At 39.9% G+C, this 17,204-nt stretch overlaps 1 protein-coding gene across 1 annotated transcript; it reads right to left on the reverse strand.

Annotated features, from left to right (window-relative positions):
- Positions 1-4,023: 4,023 nt before the first annotated feature.
- Positions 4,024-10,265, reverse strand: LOC307262945 (keratin, type I cytoskeletal 50 kDa-like; the record flags this gene model as incomplete). The annotated part of the gene is made up of 8 exons (XM_080043966.1): positions 4,024-4,114; positions 4,620-4,840; positions 5,470-5,595; positions 5,941-6,102; positions 6,577-6,733; positions 7,276-7,358; positions 9,174-9,302; positions 10,008-10,265. 8 exons carry the CDS (start codon positions 10,263-10,265, stop codon positions 4,024-4,026), a joined length of 1,227 nt encoding a protein of 408 aa, XP_079900092.1.
- Positions 10,266-17,204: the final 6,939 nt, after the last annotated feature.

Below are 17,204 nucleotides of genomic sequence, written 5' to 3' on the forward strand. Positions count from 1 at the left end.
CCATGATGATAGTGATTAAGTGGGAAATGAAGATACTTGTGTTTTTTATGGAACCAAGGACATGATTTCTTTTTGCTGACCACAAGGCGAACAAAAGGCAAAAAATAAAGTTTTTTTAATTCCAAATGTAAAGAATCATCTACATCATTAGCAAATTGTAATAAGAACAAGAGCATAGCCCGTTTCATCTTAATCGAATTCATGTGAAGTTAGATGGATAGATTACCATAGAACACTAATATATCGTACTTGAAGCTTCTCTCCTGCACAGTCTGATACAATTACAACATACTTTATGATTGACGCTAAACAACCTTATTATCTGTCAAAATAAAAGAATATTATCTATGTGAATAACAACATACCTCTATGGGTAATTAATTAACAATGTTGTGCAGACGAAGGAAAGCAAGAAATTAAAATACTAAACAGCATTGTTTTACTTTTAACATGTTCATACGTTTGTGTTTCAACAGAAAAATGGGTGCGCAGATGAGTGAAGAAGAGTTTAGAAACCTAACTCAAGAGCAAGTGGAGAAAGAAATAGATAAGTTTGAGAATCGTGCAGATTTGCAGGTGGATCGGTCCATCGTGATGTTCTGCAGCACTTCTTCTTCACACAGCCTCCAACAGCACCTCGACAAGAGGAAACAGAAAAGCTACCCGACCGCAGACTGGCTGAAGAAACTCACAGAGAAACTCGCACCATTCACATCCGACCCTAAACTGGCGGGGCTCGGAGCGCTGGCCATCGCCGTCTTCATCGACATTATTTCTGCTAAACCTTCTTCTTCTGACACCATGAAAGACGCTCTGAGATGTGTGTTTGCAGAGGAGAAGGCCTCCGAGGTCTGGGATCAGATCGACGAGTGTCTGAAGAGATGCATCATGAACATTGCAGACCCAAAGGAGCTGGTGAGCGACCTCAAGCGGATCGAGGGCCAGCTGAGCACCGCCATCACCAAGCTGAAGAACTCCATGGTGAGACGCACACTCTATCTATCTATCTATCTATCTATCTATCTATCTATCTATCTATCTATCTATCTATCTATCTATCTATCTATCTATCTATGATTCTAACTCATTCACTCACTCTCTCCTAGGTGAGGGACGGACACATGTCTTCAGAGGCTCTGAAGGCCTGGGTGAACGGGGCAGCCTTCCACGTCCAGCTGCTGATTCACCTGGTGAGACTTGGAGGGTTACAATCCAACCGGCAGGTAGAAGGACTCGTCTCTACGTACCTGAGCGACCTCGACCTGCTGTTCCAAAAGCACAAGTCCATGGTCGAGTCAAAGTGCAGTAGATACGTCCCACTATTGGTCAGTCCTGTACTTCCAGAGGCCTACTTTCAGACTGAAATGGGAGAATATCATTTGGTTTCTCTGAACAACTCCTGTGCTAAATATTTTGAAGCTTATTATAAGAAACATTACAGCGCCCAGATGAATAAGATTAAGGAGTACTTCGAGAGAGTCAAGCGTGATTTGCCGGAGCTGGTCTGTCAGAAGGGAAATCTCAGCATCCGCTAGGGATGAATATCATTAAGATTTTAGTGAATCCAACATGAATACTGATTTGCTTATTGATAGTGATACGTATCAATATTCTTATTTTAAATGTACTTAAACATTAATACTTAAATTAATGCCAGGGGCGCACTTAGCTCAGTACGTAGGGCGTCTAAAAAAATGAATGCCAAAAATTACAACATGACATTAGAAAATTCTGCTGATATGTTATGATTATTTTTTTGGCTGGAGTATGGCCTCTAGCCGCCGCAGAGACGGGAAGGCAAGTTTATGCCAAGGAACAGTATCTCTATCTATTAGACAACTTTTGCCATAATTGACTGTGAGACCCAAACTTTCCACATGGCCTAGGAGGGCCGTGGTGTCCTGCTTTGCCCGTTCCCATTTTGGAGCGCAAATAAGCCAATAGTCCAAATAAGGGAGGATTTGCATTCCAGTGGCCTGCATCGGTGCCCGCATGCACCATGTGAAGATCCGTGGGGGAAAAATGTTGCTTTGCCAGTTTGAATGTGAAAGTAGACTTCTATGTTGATACTTCTGACCAACTGTAATCGCTCTGTAATCTGACCTGGTATGTTTCCACTGTGAGACGTATCGACATTGAGTCTACTTTCACATTCAATCTAGCAAAGTAACATCTTTCCCTCTTGGCCAGACAGGTTCTTAAACTTCTTGGATTCAAGATATCATTGACAGCTACTAGTTTGTCAAAGGCAGAAGTCAGAGTGTTCAACAGAGCGGAAAGTTACTGGCCAGCAGGGAGTTTTCGGAATTTCCTCCTGACTCCGCCTAGAGTGTGTAGCTCCAAGACATTTCCCTATTGTCTAATAGTAAACACACAGACATTATAACTTTTATGATAGAAGTTTTATTACAGGACTGTTTGTATTCTAATTACAATGTGTTTGAGGACATGTCGCTGTAAATAAACTAATCAGTAATAAATTGATGTGTTGTCAAACTCCTGAGTGAGTGTGTTGTTAGGGGCAGGGGGGAACATTGAGACAGTCCTGAATTTAATATTTTTTCCCGCCGTCTGGAATGTCTCCGTGGTTGGTTTTCCAAAGAAGTTTGCCTTTTCCTTCTTTCGACCAATAGTTGGGCTGAAAACACATGCGCACGCACACACAAACACTCAAGGACACAATGGTGGAGATGGTGGGCACCGTAGATGTAATAGCAGCCACCACTAGTTTTACTAGTTTACTGGTTGGAGTCCTGTCCGGTGCCGGGACTCCAACCAGAGACCTCATGGTTACCGTCCAACCTCACTCAACTGGCTGCATTCTTTAAGATGGAGTTGGCACTATGCACGTTGAGAGTAAATTCGAAATTTCGAGAATAAAGACTAAATTAAGTATCGAGGAAAAACAAAAACAAAGTGAGGAGGATTTTATTTATTTTTTAGGAGGAGGAGGAGTATTTAGGAGAACATATTTATTGATATGTGCAGTGTAACAGTCATTTTGAACTCAGTGGGAGGGGTTTGTGATAGACATGCTGCGTCATACTATGTTATAAAGCTCCGACCGTAAGTGACAGATTCCCAGAAAGGCGGCCACATCTACACAGACCAGGCACAAGTAAGAAAACAAACAAAAAAAGGTACGTTTCTATTTAAATGCTCCATTCAATCTTTTCAAATCTGCTTTGACATACAGGTAAAACTGTGTGAAAAAGGTTGTATTATGTTTGCTTTCTTACTATGCAATCCACACATATGTTTATTATGATCCTTTAAACTTAATACAATTGTGTAATACTGCAGTGTAAATTAAAACTGAAATATTCAACAATACACATACTCCTGATAACAGGTTATAATTATCTATTAAGTAGGGATGCACCGATCCACTATTTTTAGTACTGATCCGATTCCGGTATCTGGGTTTTGGATATCTACCGTTACTGTTTGATATCATAATTATTCTACATTTTGTTGGTAATGATGTTTTGTGCAAGGCTAGGAAGGCTTAAGCAACACAGTAATTCTAATTTAAAAGAGTAAGAAATATACACAAATGCATAGGTTTATCTTTAAGATAAAAAATTGGTTGAATTATGAGCCAACATAAGTGTAATTATGACATTGTTATTGGGTCAAAATAATCATAGGTACGGCTGCACCCCCTTTGGACAAAAGCGGTAGTGTTTTTATTATGCCAGCTGTTGTTCCTGGGTGAGCGTACCCATGACAAAGGCATAAATAAAAACTACATGATAAAATATATTCTTTGCACTGATGGTCTAATTTGCTATTGCAGTTCATTTATGATCATCAGAGGAAAAATTAGACTGTTTCAGAAATATTTAAAAGTTCCTCGTGGCACCTTTTTAAAATGTAGTTATAAAAGTACAAGAATAATGTAAAATAAAAGCAAATTAAACAACAGACACATTCTCAGACTCAATTTTTTTTTATTATTGAAGAACCCCAGACAGACTTCGTTTACAGGTCAAAGCTTCTGATTGGCCGACTAAGTTCCATTTAGTTGCTTGTTGTAAGAGTTGTTCCATGTTCGTCAATTTCCTTCACGATGGTCACCACTCTGGTTGTGGTGGTAGATGTCTTGGTGGTGCTGTTGATAAAAAAAATTGTTTAATTTAAAACTCAAACAACAGAAAATGTATGAAGTATTAAAAGCCTCTATAAACCTGGTCTGAAATAGTAAAAATCAATATAAGATGAAAGTTGTTTTAACTTTCACAACTCACACTCACACTCAAACACACACACACACACACACACACACACACACACACACACTGGGCGGCAGTGGCGAAGTGGGTAGGGAGTTCACCTCTGGTGTACAGGGTGGGAGGTTCGATCCCCCGCCTACCCGCCTCATGTTCAAGTGTCCCCGGGCAAGACATTGAACCCCGAATTGCTCCCGATAGTTAGCTTGCACCCTGCGTGGTAGCTGCTGCTATCGGTGTATGAATGTGTGTGTGAATGGGTGAATGTGTACAAAACAATGTAATCTGTGAACAACCAGGGAAAAGAGCTTTATAAGTGGAGTCTGTTTACATTTACTAAATAACCCAACAAAACAGAGTAATCAAACCAATCAAATGAAGGCTGACCTCTCGGGCTCTCCCTCCAGCAGCCTCCTGTACTCTGCGATCTCCTGCTCCAGTCTGCTCTTGATGTCAAACAGATCCATGTACTGAACGCGCTGAGAGTCAATTTCTTTCCTCAGCTGAGTCAGTCGGTCTTCCAGGGTGGACACCTGCCACTGGTACCCAGACATCATGTCACTGTATCGGGATTTAGTCTCCTCAAGCGTGGCCTCCAGAGCTCTTTTCTGTTACAGGGAAGAGAAAGTGATATTTTTATGTTTATATACGTGTTAAATCTCTCTCTATACATTTCATACAGCAATCACTTAAACAGTATGTTGATAACGTAGGTCTCCCAGTCATTAAAGTGAAGAGTAAAAAAGTATGGGAGTATGTAATATAGTCTATAATCTTTCTTACAAGAAAAAGTCGTAATTTTACATCAAAAAGTAGATTTATTTTATTTTATTTGTTTTGTAAATTTGTAAGAATTTACAAGAAAATGTTTTGGTTGTTTTGCTAGAAAGAAGTCTTAATATTAAGAGGGAGGAATATTCAATGTTTTTTCAGTGTGATGACTTTACACTGAAACACTGTGTAAACCGTCATAAACATCTATAATATAAATAAGTTAATGTTTTTAATTTTTCAAGAAAATAAATGTAATTTTGGAAAAAAAAAAAATTGTGAGAATTTTGCAAAACAAAAGAAAGTCTGCAAGAAAAATTGTAAATGTATAAGAATATTTTTCGAATTTTATAGGAAAATATTTAAAATTTTACTAAAAAGATTCTTATATTACAAGAACATGTTTTGAAACACTTTATAAACTGTCACAAACGCCTATAACATCCATCAGTCTATCAGTTCTTACGTTGCTGAGACTAGCACGCAGTTCGATCTCCAGCGACTGAACGGTTCTTCTGATTTCTCCGATCTCAGACTTCGTCGTTGTCAGAGTTTCAGTGGTGACAGTGATAGAAGAGTTCAGCTCGGCAGTCTGTAGGGAAAACAGCAACAAAAGTCATGAATAACAGCTCCAAAATGTACATTCAGGTGTTTATTTGACTAAACCTTGTCGTTTGCGTCTGTATATTTCTCCTATACATCCATCTTTAACGGACATTATCTCAACATTAGAAAACAGGATTTTTAACTTTAATTTTACGAGACTTAAAAAAAAATCAAGAAAAAATAAAACATTCAAATTTTACAAGAAAAAAAAAGGTTTTTACAAATGTTTTTCTATATACATAATTTTTTGTTTAAAATTTTAAAAGAAAAAGTTGTAATTTTACTAGAAATAGGGTTTTGACAGCGGAAAACTGATTTTTGAGGTTCTCACCTTGGCCTGGAACCATGCCTCCAGCTCTCTCTGGTTCTTGCTGGTGATGGATTCGTAATCTTCCCGGATTCCGGCCATAATGGCGGCCAGATCTTCCTGAGGAGCAGCGTCCACTTCAACATTCACCTGTCCGCCCATCTGAGATCTCAGCAGACGCAGGTCCTACAAGGGAAAAGCATTCGGAAAAATACATTAGTTTATTATAACGATTACAAGCAATTCTCCTTTTCGTTTTAATAATGTGAGTGTGTTGTTATGTCTGTCTTGAAGCTGTTGTGGCACTGTCATTTCCTGTAAAGGATTATTAAAGGATTATCTATCTATCTATCTATCTATCTATCTATCTATCTATCTATCTATCTATCTATCTATCTATCTATCTATCTATCTATCTATCTATCTATCTATCTATCTATCTATCTATCTATCTATCTATCTATCTATCTATCTAAAAATTTAAATTCCTGAAAAGAGCAAGATATTGGCTATTTATCAATCCAAATTAAAGATATCTTTATTTAATGACAGATACAAATTTTACGCATAATTAGTTATTAGAGATATTAAAATGAGACAAATGTTTCAGAAATATTTAAAAGTTCCTCGCAGAGACTTTAAGATGTCAAAGCTTCTCACCTCCTCGTGGTTCCTCTTGAGTTGTAACATCTCGTCTGTGAGACCTTCCACCTGCATCTCCAGGTCTGATCTGCTCATGGTCAGCTCATCCAGGACTCTCTTCAGACCCGCGATATCTGCCTCCACAGACTGACGCATGTTAAGCTCAGCCTCAAACCTGGAAGACACATGAAATCCAAATCAATTAATCTCCATAAAAACATATGCAATGGACAGGTCTTAAAAATTCATTTTCAGCATGTTTTTAAGGAGAATATGTATCATAAATCGGACAATGAACAACATATGAACAAATCCTTCTGTAATAACCTTCAGAATAGTGCTCAGAATGGTTTTGGAAAGTTTAGTTGATGTAAGTGATTTAGAAGTTTTTGGTCAAGAGCATTGAATAAAACTAATGTTGAGATAATGTCCGTTAAAGATAGTTGAATGTGAGTTTAAAAATAATATAATTGTAATGCAGTTTCAGTAACAAAAGTCGTAAGTCAAAGGTCCAAAATGTACATTGAGGTGTTTATTTGACTAAACCTTGACTGTTTGCGTCTGTATATTTCTCCTATACAACCCTTTTCAACAGCCATTATCTCAACATTAGTTTTTCTCAATACTCTGAAACAAAAATCTCAACTAAATTAGTTAAAGATGGATGAATAGTAGTTAAATAAAGATATGATTATTTTAATGCAGTTCCAAACTCACTTGACTTTGAAGTCGTCTGTGGCCAGTTTTGCGTTGTCGATGCCGAGGATGAGAGCAGCGTTGCCGCGGGCAGCGTAGATGAGCTGAACGGGAAGGAAGAAAAAAACTGAGTGAAAATACTGCAGGAGACTTTCCCACTTTAAAATAAACAAATCAGACAACTTATAACAAAAAAATAATAATTTAGACGTTCTATAGGCCTAATATAGGGGAGAACGGGGGAATCTGAGGCATCGGGTAATGTGAGCCAACCCCTGTATCTAGGCAACGGAAAACATTTTTGTTCATGTGAGATATATGTTTTCAAGCCCCTCTCATTTCCCCATGGCCCTGAAAGAGAGGACCTCATGGTGCTGTGGTAAGCATGTTTTTTTCACCAAAATAGGTATTTTGCATGTAAAAGTAAATGTTCTTGCTGTCAACTTAATCAACTGTTGTGCCAAAGCAAATGTATTCACGTAGAAAAACTTCTATCATACGTGTTGATGAACTACCAACATATAAAAACCATGTGATGATATTAGCTAAAGATTAGCCTGAAATGCTAAGAGAGGTAGTTTTTTCTCAAATTGTGGTGGTGGGGTAAAGTGAGCCAAATGCTGTGGGGGAAAGTGAGCCACTGTGTCACTTTCCCCCACCATGAGGCACAAGTTAAGTTTAGTCTTAAACATATTTTAATTTAATATTACATAACATATGTTTTATTTTAATGTCATACACATTGTAGAAAAGCCATCATGCCAAGGAAATACACCAGGAAGACGACCTGGGGCAACCACACGGAAAGAGCACCTTCTCATCTTTCCCTGTAACCTTCAGGGCTGGAATGTAGAGTAGGCCTAGTTGTAGAGTATGACAGTCTGATGTTATATTCCAGTTGGGTCTTCTCCTGTGTTCTGAGTCCCAGGCTGTTCTCGCTGGTTCTGATTTTCCTATGCTTTGACCCCCAGACACAAGCTGGCTCTAAGGGTCCTGTGTTCTGACCCCCAGACTGTGTTCTAATCTAACTGGTTCTATCTTTCATTTGAATCTTATTCAAACCTTTTGAATTATAATATGTTGTTTTTGATTTGATTGATTTGAGTTACTTTCAAGTGTTTAGAACATTTGCTTTGCTTAATTGACCAAACCCCATCATTCTTTTACTAGTCCGACATTAGTTCTGGAATGTGTGGCTAGTTTTCAGGATTCTAACTGTTACAATTTGTGTTGTTATGGTAGTTTAGAGTGGAAAAAGTAAGTGGATCAGTTTACCCCCTTAATTTTTCTGGTCTGTCTCAGTTTACCCCACAGCTGGGGTAAAGTGAGCCACATGACAACTTTTTTTAAAACAATCATATCTTCACTGCCCTTTGTCTTGAAAAAATTCTGCTAATGCCCATTTCAAGGAAACATCCTGAATTAATGGGAAATGTGTAAACTTGAGTGATAAATCATTTTAGCTCGCTTAGAGGGGAGCAAATGTAAAAAAGTGGCTCAGATTACCCCGTTCTCCCCTATATTTTTTTTCATTTAAATCCTTAGCTACCCAAGTTAATCTTGAATGTATTTTCTTTGCTTAGCTACCTGGCAACACCTTTCACCCCCCTCACCCCCCCGCCCCCCGCCCCAACTCCCTATTAACAGACAGGTCTCGCTACTTTAGATAAATATACATGTTTTCTGCTGTTCAAATGTCATTTACTCTACTTTTTTTTTACTAAAACTTGAGTTAGACTTGCAGTTCTTATAAAAAAAAATTCTATATTCTCTTACTATAAAATGTATAAAAAACCCATCTAATTCTTAATATTAAACCTTTTTATGAGTGACCATTGCCTTGATGTATCTGCGAATATGTCAAAAAGTTGATTTTGTTTTATCTACTAAAACCTTCGCCCTAGATTTTAAGTCCTCACCTTCTTCTGAGCCTCTGCAATGCGGACGCTGAATGCGTGGAAGTTATGAGCCTCCGGTGCAGCTTTGCTCTCCAGGAATTTTCTGATTTTCAGTTCCAGATCAGTGTTGGCCGTCTCCAAACTGTGCACCTTTGAAAGAATGAATACATTTCTATTATAGACATATCGAAATAATAAAAAAAATCCAATCAAATCACAAAAAAAATAATAATAAGGAAAATTCAAATGAGAATGAATTAAAAAGCATGTAATATTCTATTAACCAAACTGGAACTTTGAATTAATAAATGTATATCATAGACTTATCAAGCACAAATAAAAGAAAACAAATAATAAGCATTCTACAACATAACAGCTCTGGAAAAAATTAAGAGACAACTCCAAATGTTCAGTGTCTGTTTGAGTGAAATAAAATGTTGGTTTTGTTCTATAAACTACTGACAACATTTCTACCAAAATTCCCAATATTAATTTTGGCAGTAAGAGCATTTTCAATAAGTAATGTAGAGACGAAGATTTAAAGGTGCTCCAAGAAACGTTAAGTTTGTGTTAATTCTAGCACAAAAGCGGTAGTGTTTTTACCACGTCAGCTGTTGTTCCTGGGTCAGCGTATACCCATGACAAAGACCTTAAGAAAAACTATATAAAAAATAGCATTCTTTGCACTGATGTTCTCGTTTGCTGTTGCATTTTATTTATGATCATCAGAGGAAAAAATTAGACTGTTTCAGAAATATTTAAAAATTCCTTAGACGTACTTTAAGAAAAAATCCAGACTGGTCTCTTCATTTTTTTTTCCAGAGCTGAACATTTTGATAAACCATTAATAAATACCTTGGACAGATATGTGGCCAGACGGTCGTTCAGGTTCTGCATGGTTCCCTTCTCGTTGATCGTCGCATCGATGCCATTGGACAAATCGATACAGCCACCACCAAAACCCGCTCCAAATCCACTGGATGAGAAAGAGGACTTGGACACCCTCACTCCGGAGCCCCCAGCCCCCCCGTAGACACTGCCCACTCGACGGGAGGACAAGGAGACAGACATGGGGCTCGTCATGTGGCTACTGCGGCTGGAGAAAGAAAGCATGATGGCTGATGGCTGCTTCCGTCGGTTGTTCTGTGGAGAGATGGGAGAGAGAGAGTGAAGATTTGGCTGAGAATCGGCTCCTTTTATGGGGTAAAGAAAGTGGGGTGGGGTGTGTGTGTGTGTGTGTGTGTGTGTGTGTGTGTGTGTGTGTGTGTGTGAGATGGGGTGGGTTGGGCTGGTTGGTCCAGTTGGGATGGTCAAACATGCAGGGGGGATTAGTATGAAAAGTTGAGGTGTGTGTGTGTGTGTGTGTGTGTGTGTGTGTGTGTGTGTGTGTGTGTGTGTGTGTGTGTGTGTGTGTGTGTGTGTGTGTGTGTGTGTGTGTGTGTGTGTGTGTGTGTGTCAGGGATGGAAATTAACTTTTTTGCCTACCAGCCACTGTGGCAGGTAGATTTAAAAATCTACCAGCCACTCATCTTTTTTACCAGCCACTTTTTATACGCAATATCTTTTTTAATATATGCGTTAATGTTAAACAATACAATAATAAGAATAGCTAATGAAAGTGTTTTTCATACAAATGTTTTCCATCAGAAGTCATTTGTACTGTAAGTAGGCCAAGGAACTGAGTTGCAAATTAAATGGTACACTCTTACTATATATGATACACAATACACACCATCTTTATTTCAAAACATTGTATAATTGAACTCCATATATACTCTGGGTTCAATGCAACTTTTTTTCCCAACTGGCCCGCTTAGCCAATAGATCCGAGTTTTACTGGCCCCTTGTATATTTTCACTGGCCCTGCAGACACCTTTTTTTCATCATTTAGTCAATAATTATAATACAGTATTGAAGTTACCTTTAGATTTCTTTTTTCTTTTTAGTTAATGATATGAAATGTTGATATTGTGCACAATATCAACATTTCATATCATTAACTAATAAGAGATGCAGGTCTGATTAGTCTTTGTGGTGTGGTAGTGTTTATCACTTTCTCTATGCATTAGGGATGTGAATGTGTCGACACATTGACCGGTTTTCCACTTGCGCTCAAGTCGAATTTAAAAATAGAAATCTGAAAATCAGGGAGTTATGCCGTTTTATTAATGGGAGATGTCACCGTGTCACGTCTGGTCGTGAGCGCGCTGCAGGAGCGTCACTTCTGCAAGGTGCGTGCATGAAGTAATCAGCTACACATAAGAGTCCGGTGTGGGACCATTTTTTCACTGTTGATAAAAAACAGTGCAGTGCAAAAGATGCAGCATAATGTTAAACGCTCGTCTGAGACTATGACGTTAAATCATCTAGAAACACACGATGCCTTCGTCCGAGCAAAGCAGCGTTTCACCGTGAGATCACTAGTGAGTGCGCGAGCCACCGCACGGGGAAGAACTCTGTGGTTTGAGGCTCAAATAATAACCGGGGATATTCTCCCCGTTAGCGATACCGATGGGAAAGGCTTCCCTGTTTGTATGCGATCTGATTGTATGTCTCGAGCCTTAAAACACAAAGCCATGTCGACAAACTGACTGCGCGACTCAAGGGACTATAGTGAGCCGAATCCCTCCGTTAGTTTCTGTTTCAGCCGACACAATTAAAATCACCTCTAAGCACGGACAGCGTTTAAATAAAGCCTCTCATTTGTATGACCATTAGGGCTTTGATGTAAATACTGTAACATTACGGCGGCAGCTCTGCTGCTTAAAGGAAAAGCGCAGTTTTCACTTTATTTTCAGCACCTCAACCTCTGCTGTGGGAAGAAAAAAAGGGGGCAAAGTAAGTCGATTGATTTGTCGACTTATGCCTCCACACGTTAACTCGCAGATAGTATTTCCTAGCGGAGCGGATCGCGCCGTAGTTCAGTTCGACTAGAAAGGCAAAAAGAAACTGTTGAACTGTGTAGCGCCCTGTCATCATGTTCATGACGAATGTATTAAATATGCAAATTAGATCGGACCTGACTGGAAAGTATTACCCGACACAGTGGCGGGTGAAGTGACACAATTTACACGCCAGCACGCAAATCTACCCGCATTTGGCGTGTGGCGGGTGTTAATTTCCATCCCTGGTGTGTGTGTGTGTGTGTGTGTATGATATAGGGTGTGGTGTGGTGGGGTGGGTTGGGCTGGTTGGTCCAGTTGGGATGGTCAAACATGCAGGGGGGATTAGTATGAAAAGTTGAGGTGTGTGTGTGTGTGTGTGTGTGTGTGTGTGTGTGTGTGTGTGTGTGTGTGTGTGAGATAGGGTGTGGTTAGGTGGGTTGGGCTGGTTGGTCCAGTTGGGATGGTCAAACATGCAGGGGGGGTTATTATGAAAAGTTGAGGGGTGTGTGTGAATGATCAAATTCCTTCGTGATTTTCTCTACTTATGACATCTATTGCAGCATGTCCGTCCTGGGAGAGGGATCCCTTACTCTGTCAACTCTCCCTGAGATTTCTTACATTTTTTTTTTAATCCCGGTAAAGGGTTTTTACTGGGAGTTTTTTCTCAGCCGAGCTAAGGGTGTGAGGGCAGGGTGTCATATTGTATCATATATCATATTGTATGAAATGTAAAGCCCACTGAGACAAATGTATTTGTGATTTTGGGCTATACAAATAAAACTGATTTGATTTTGATTTGATTTGTGAGATAGGGTGTGGTGTGGTGGGTTGGGCTGGTTGGTCCAGTTGGGATGGTCAAACATGCAGGGGGGGTTATTCTGAAAAGTTGTGTGTGTGTGTGTGTGTGTGTGTGTGTGTGTGTGTGTGTGTGTGTGTGTGTGTGTGTGTGTGTGTGTGTGTGTGTGTGTGTGTGTGTGCGCGTGTGTGTGAGATAGGGTGTGGTTGGGCTGGTTGGTCCAGTTGGGATGGTCAAACATGCAGGGGGGATTAGTATGAAAAGTTGAGGTGTGTGTGTGTGTGTGTGTGTGTGTGTGCGTGTGTGTGAGATAGGGTGTGGTTGGGCTGGTTGGTCCAGTTGGGATGGTCAAACATGCAGGGGGGATTATTGTGAAAAGTTGAGGTGTGAGTGTGTGTGTGAATGTGAATGATCAAATTCCTTCGTGATTTTCTCTACTTATGACATCTATTGCAGCATGTCCGTCCTGGGAGAGGGATCCCTTACTCTGTTGACTCTCCCTGAGATTTCTTAAAAAAAAATGTAATCCCGATAAAGGGTTTTTTACTGGGAGTTTTTTCTCAGCCGAGCTAAGGGTGTAAGGGCAGAGGGATAGATAGATAGATAGATAGATAGATAGATAGATAGATAGATAGATAGATAGATAGATAAGGGCAGGGTGTCATATTGTATGAAAAATAAAACTGATTTGATTTTGATTTGATTTGTGAGATAGGGTGTGGTGTGGTAGGTTGGGCTGGTTGGTCCAGTTGGGATGGTCAAACATGCAGGGGGGGTTATTATGAAAAGTTGAGGTGTGTGTGTGTGTGTGTGTGTGTGTGTGGATGGGTGGGAGGGAGGGGTCTGCAGTCCATCTGCAGGTTTCGCCCATTGGGAAATACAGGTATGCATAGTGGGACCTTCATATACCACATACTTTGATGTCCACATTTCTTAAACTTTATCTAAGGCCCTGTTCTCACGGCAACACGAAACGGTGCAAACGCGGAAAAATTCCCGCGGTTGCACTATATCATGTACATGAAAACAGCAAACGCAGGCATGAAACCGCAAGTTTTTGAGATCACGTCCCAGGGAGGATTTTTTGGAAAACACAACGGTTTTGGTTTCGTGTGAACACCGAAACCATTTCCCTTGGTAACGCTGACGTCCCGGCTCCACTTCACGTATGCATAGTCTATAACATTTGCTGTCAATACCCACACGCGAGTTATAAAGTTAGAAGACAACATAACATGCAGGGCTTAAATAGGCCTATAACACTCGCCAATTTAGTCTGTAGTCTATTAGTTATTGATACCATGCACCCGCCACTTTGTCTGGGGAAAGATTTGTGCTCTGCCACTTTTTCTAGCAAAATAAACTTGTGTACACGGCTCTCTCTACATTAAAAAACACTATCCATAGTTCAGTGCGCAGCGGTTAAGTTACTGTTCAGCAAAAGGAGCACTTCACAGTAAAAGCATTTCACTGGTTAAACATTAACAGCATTTCACTGGACACACGTGAGTTGACTTTTATTTTGAAGTACGCCTAACAGGAAAAGTAGCCGCTCACAAAGCCCCTTCACTATCAGCATGTCTTCTGTTTTCACGAGTTCAATGCAGTGAAATAAGAGAACAGAAAGCTTGTCATTTACAATACTTGTAACCCCAAGCTTACACCAACCGCTTTATGAACGTTAGTGGCATTAATTTTCGGTTTCAGTAAGGTTTTATGCATCAGATTGTACCAGAAAAGCTATCTACTACTACCTTGTACCGCCATCTGCTGGCCTGGCATGCTTACTACATCGATTTCGTCCCGTTTCCTCTGAAAACATGTGCACGAGTGAAGATGTCAGATAAATTGTGTCTGAACGGGGTTTTAAAAAAAAACAAAAACGGGAAAACTGTCACATATTCACCGTGAGAACAGGGCCTAAGAAATACCTACGACGTGTAACTTCTTTTCTTCAACTGTTTAAGTAAAGGTACAATTAAAACGAACCGCCGCCACGCTCTTTCCGAAGACGGTTCCCAAGTTTGGGGCCGATCGAACAGTTGCCGTTTTGGTAAATAGCAGCAAAGGCCCGATCTCACGAAGACGTTTTCGTCAACGCCGGCCATGTTTTTTGAGTTATCGCTCTAAAACTTAAGTCAGTCCCCTTAGGCTGCGTACGAAGTTTGGTGATGATGAGTTGGAAATCCATAAAGTAAATGTCACGTGACTGTATTTCAGTTAATGCAAATTAAATTAAATAAAAAAATAAAATTATGAATGCTTGAGGGCCTGTACTTAATTAAAAGTGTTACAGGTAAAGTTCGGCAGATTTAAGATAATATTTGTATACATTTGTTATAGGATATAAAGGTATTCATTGTAATTTAAATTATTGTGTTGTCTGCAGGCGGCCGAGCTGAACAGCAAAGTGGCAGAAAACAGTGAGACGCTGCAGACGTTTGAGATGGAGCTACGAGAGAAACAACGCACATTTCAAACTCTGGAGATCAAACTGAACGCTGCTATCAGCAAGGTCAACATCAAATCACTATTATATTAAAGCCTCTGTAAACCTGGTCTAAAATAGCACTAATCAAAGTATGATATCAAAGTTGGGTGTTGGGTCTCAATAAGCTTTTTTTTTTAAATATCTGATTTGAAAATTAATGTGCAATTGGTTCAACTAGACTAGAACACTGTATTTTTGTAAACCAAACTGTGGGCCCTGCTGCTGTAAACAACAACAGTAACTTTTCAGGAAGCTTTCTAACTTCAAACAGTGTTCCAGGGATCACATTTTCCTGTGAGGAAAAGTTTGTTTACTCATTTTAGAATATACATTGGGAAATGTTCACCTCTCTTGACACACACAAAGTTACACAGTGCACCTTTAAGTATATTTACATCAGTGTGAAGTTTTCCTGCCAAACAGAATGGAGGTTTTGAATCGACTCTGGCCGAGACTCAGAATCGCTACGGTGAAATACTGGCGGGTTTTCAGCGTCAGGTTTCGGCTTCTGAACAACAGCTGACGGATATGAAGGCGAAGCTGGATGGCAAGAGCCACGAATACTCCGACCTCATGGACATCAAACTCCAACTGGAGCTGGAGATCGCTCAGTACAGGAAACACCTCGACCAAGAAGAAAGGTGAAAAAATACTCACAAACAACAAAATGGCGACTCAATCCCAAGTACTTAAAAGGTGCTACGAGGAACTTTTAAGCTTCATTCCAATAGTAGTTGCACTTCCCCTCGTTCATTTACCCTCAGCCCTTGGTATGACGTAACAGCATACGTCGCACGGAGGGAACTTGGAGTGTGGAGGGAGACTGGGCGGGGGAGGAGCGGAAGATTTAAATGGAACCCACTTGCCCACTTGCCCTTGTAGTCGCAATGGACCGTCAGTTACATAGGTAGTTCTGAATGCAAATAATACAGAATTATAACATTCTGCAAAGGTAGTCTATATTGCAGAAAGCCATTTCCATAGCATAACAAACATTGAATTTCGACACGGTAACTCAGATTATCAAGATATTGTTACTTACACATGTAAATTGTTTGCTCCGACATATTTTCTTATTTATGTTAGTTTCAACCAAAAACATTTGTTTTAAATAGTCCTATAATTGGCAGCCATCGGTGTTATAGCAGCAATGTGTAACTGCAATACATTCACTGGATTGTTCCTATGGAAATAGGATAGCCTAATTGAGGCGTTTTGGAATATTTATATATATATATATATTTGTCCTGCGGGTGGCCGCGATGTCACTAAAAGCATACAGTCTACCGGAAAATAAAAGGAGAAGAAGAAGAAGAAGATGAACTGCAATGCACTGTGGGTGATATCCACCTCGGAGTGACCATGGATGTTCACTTGATCACTCAGCCCTCCGAGGGTCTATCTCACCAAGTTCACTTCAGTTTCCAGACAATTGGAACAACACTTAAGATGGCGGCGGGGATTCCCCCAAGGGCAAGTGCCTAGGGAAAGTGAACGAGGGCATGTTGAACGGGTAATGGAACGCAGGGCTGGTTTGTGTGAATTCTTGCGGCCCCCTTTGGACAAAAGCAGTAGTGTTTTTACCACGCCAGCTGTTGTTCCTGGGTGAGCGTATACCCATGACAAAGGCATTAAGAAAAACTATAGAAAAATAGCATTCTTTGCACTGATGGTCTTGTTCAGGAACAACAGCTGGCAGGGTTAAAACACTACCACTTTTGTTCAAAGGGTTCCTCGTAGACACAAAAAATCATTATAAAAGTTATGATTTTGTGGTTCTTACAATAAAAGTTGTTGGTTGAAGTTTAAAGATGCAGCCGGTGATTCTGAAGAATGCTTCTTGAAAAATTACGCAAATTTGAAAATTCCAGTCCTAATAT

This window comes from Ammodytes marinus, assembly GCF_949987685.1.
Source record: "Ammodytes marinus genome assembly, chromosome: 16".
NCBI classification, from domain to species: Eukaryota; Metazoa; Chordata; class Actinopteri; order Uranoscopiformes; family Ammodytidae; genus Ammodytes; species Ammodytes marinus.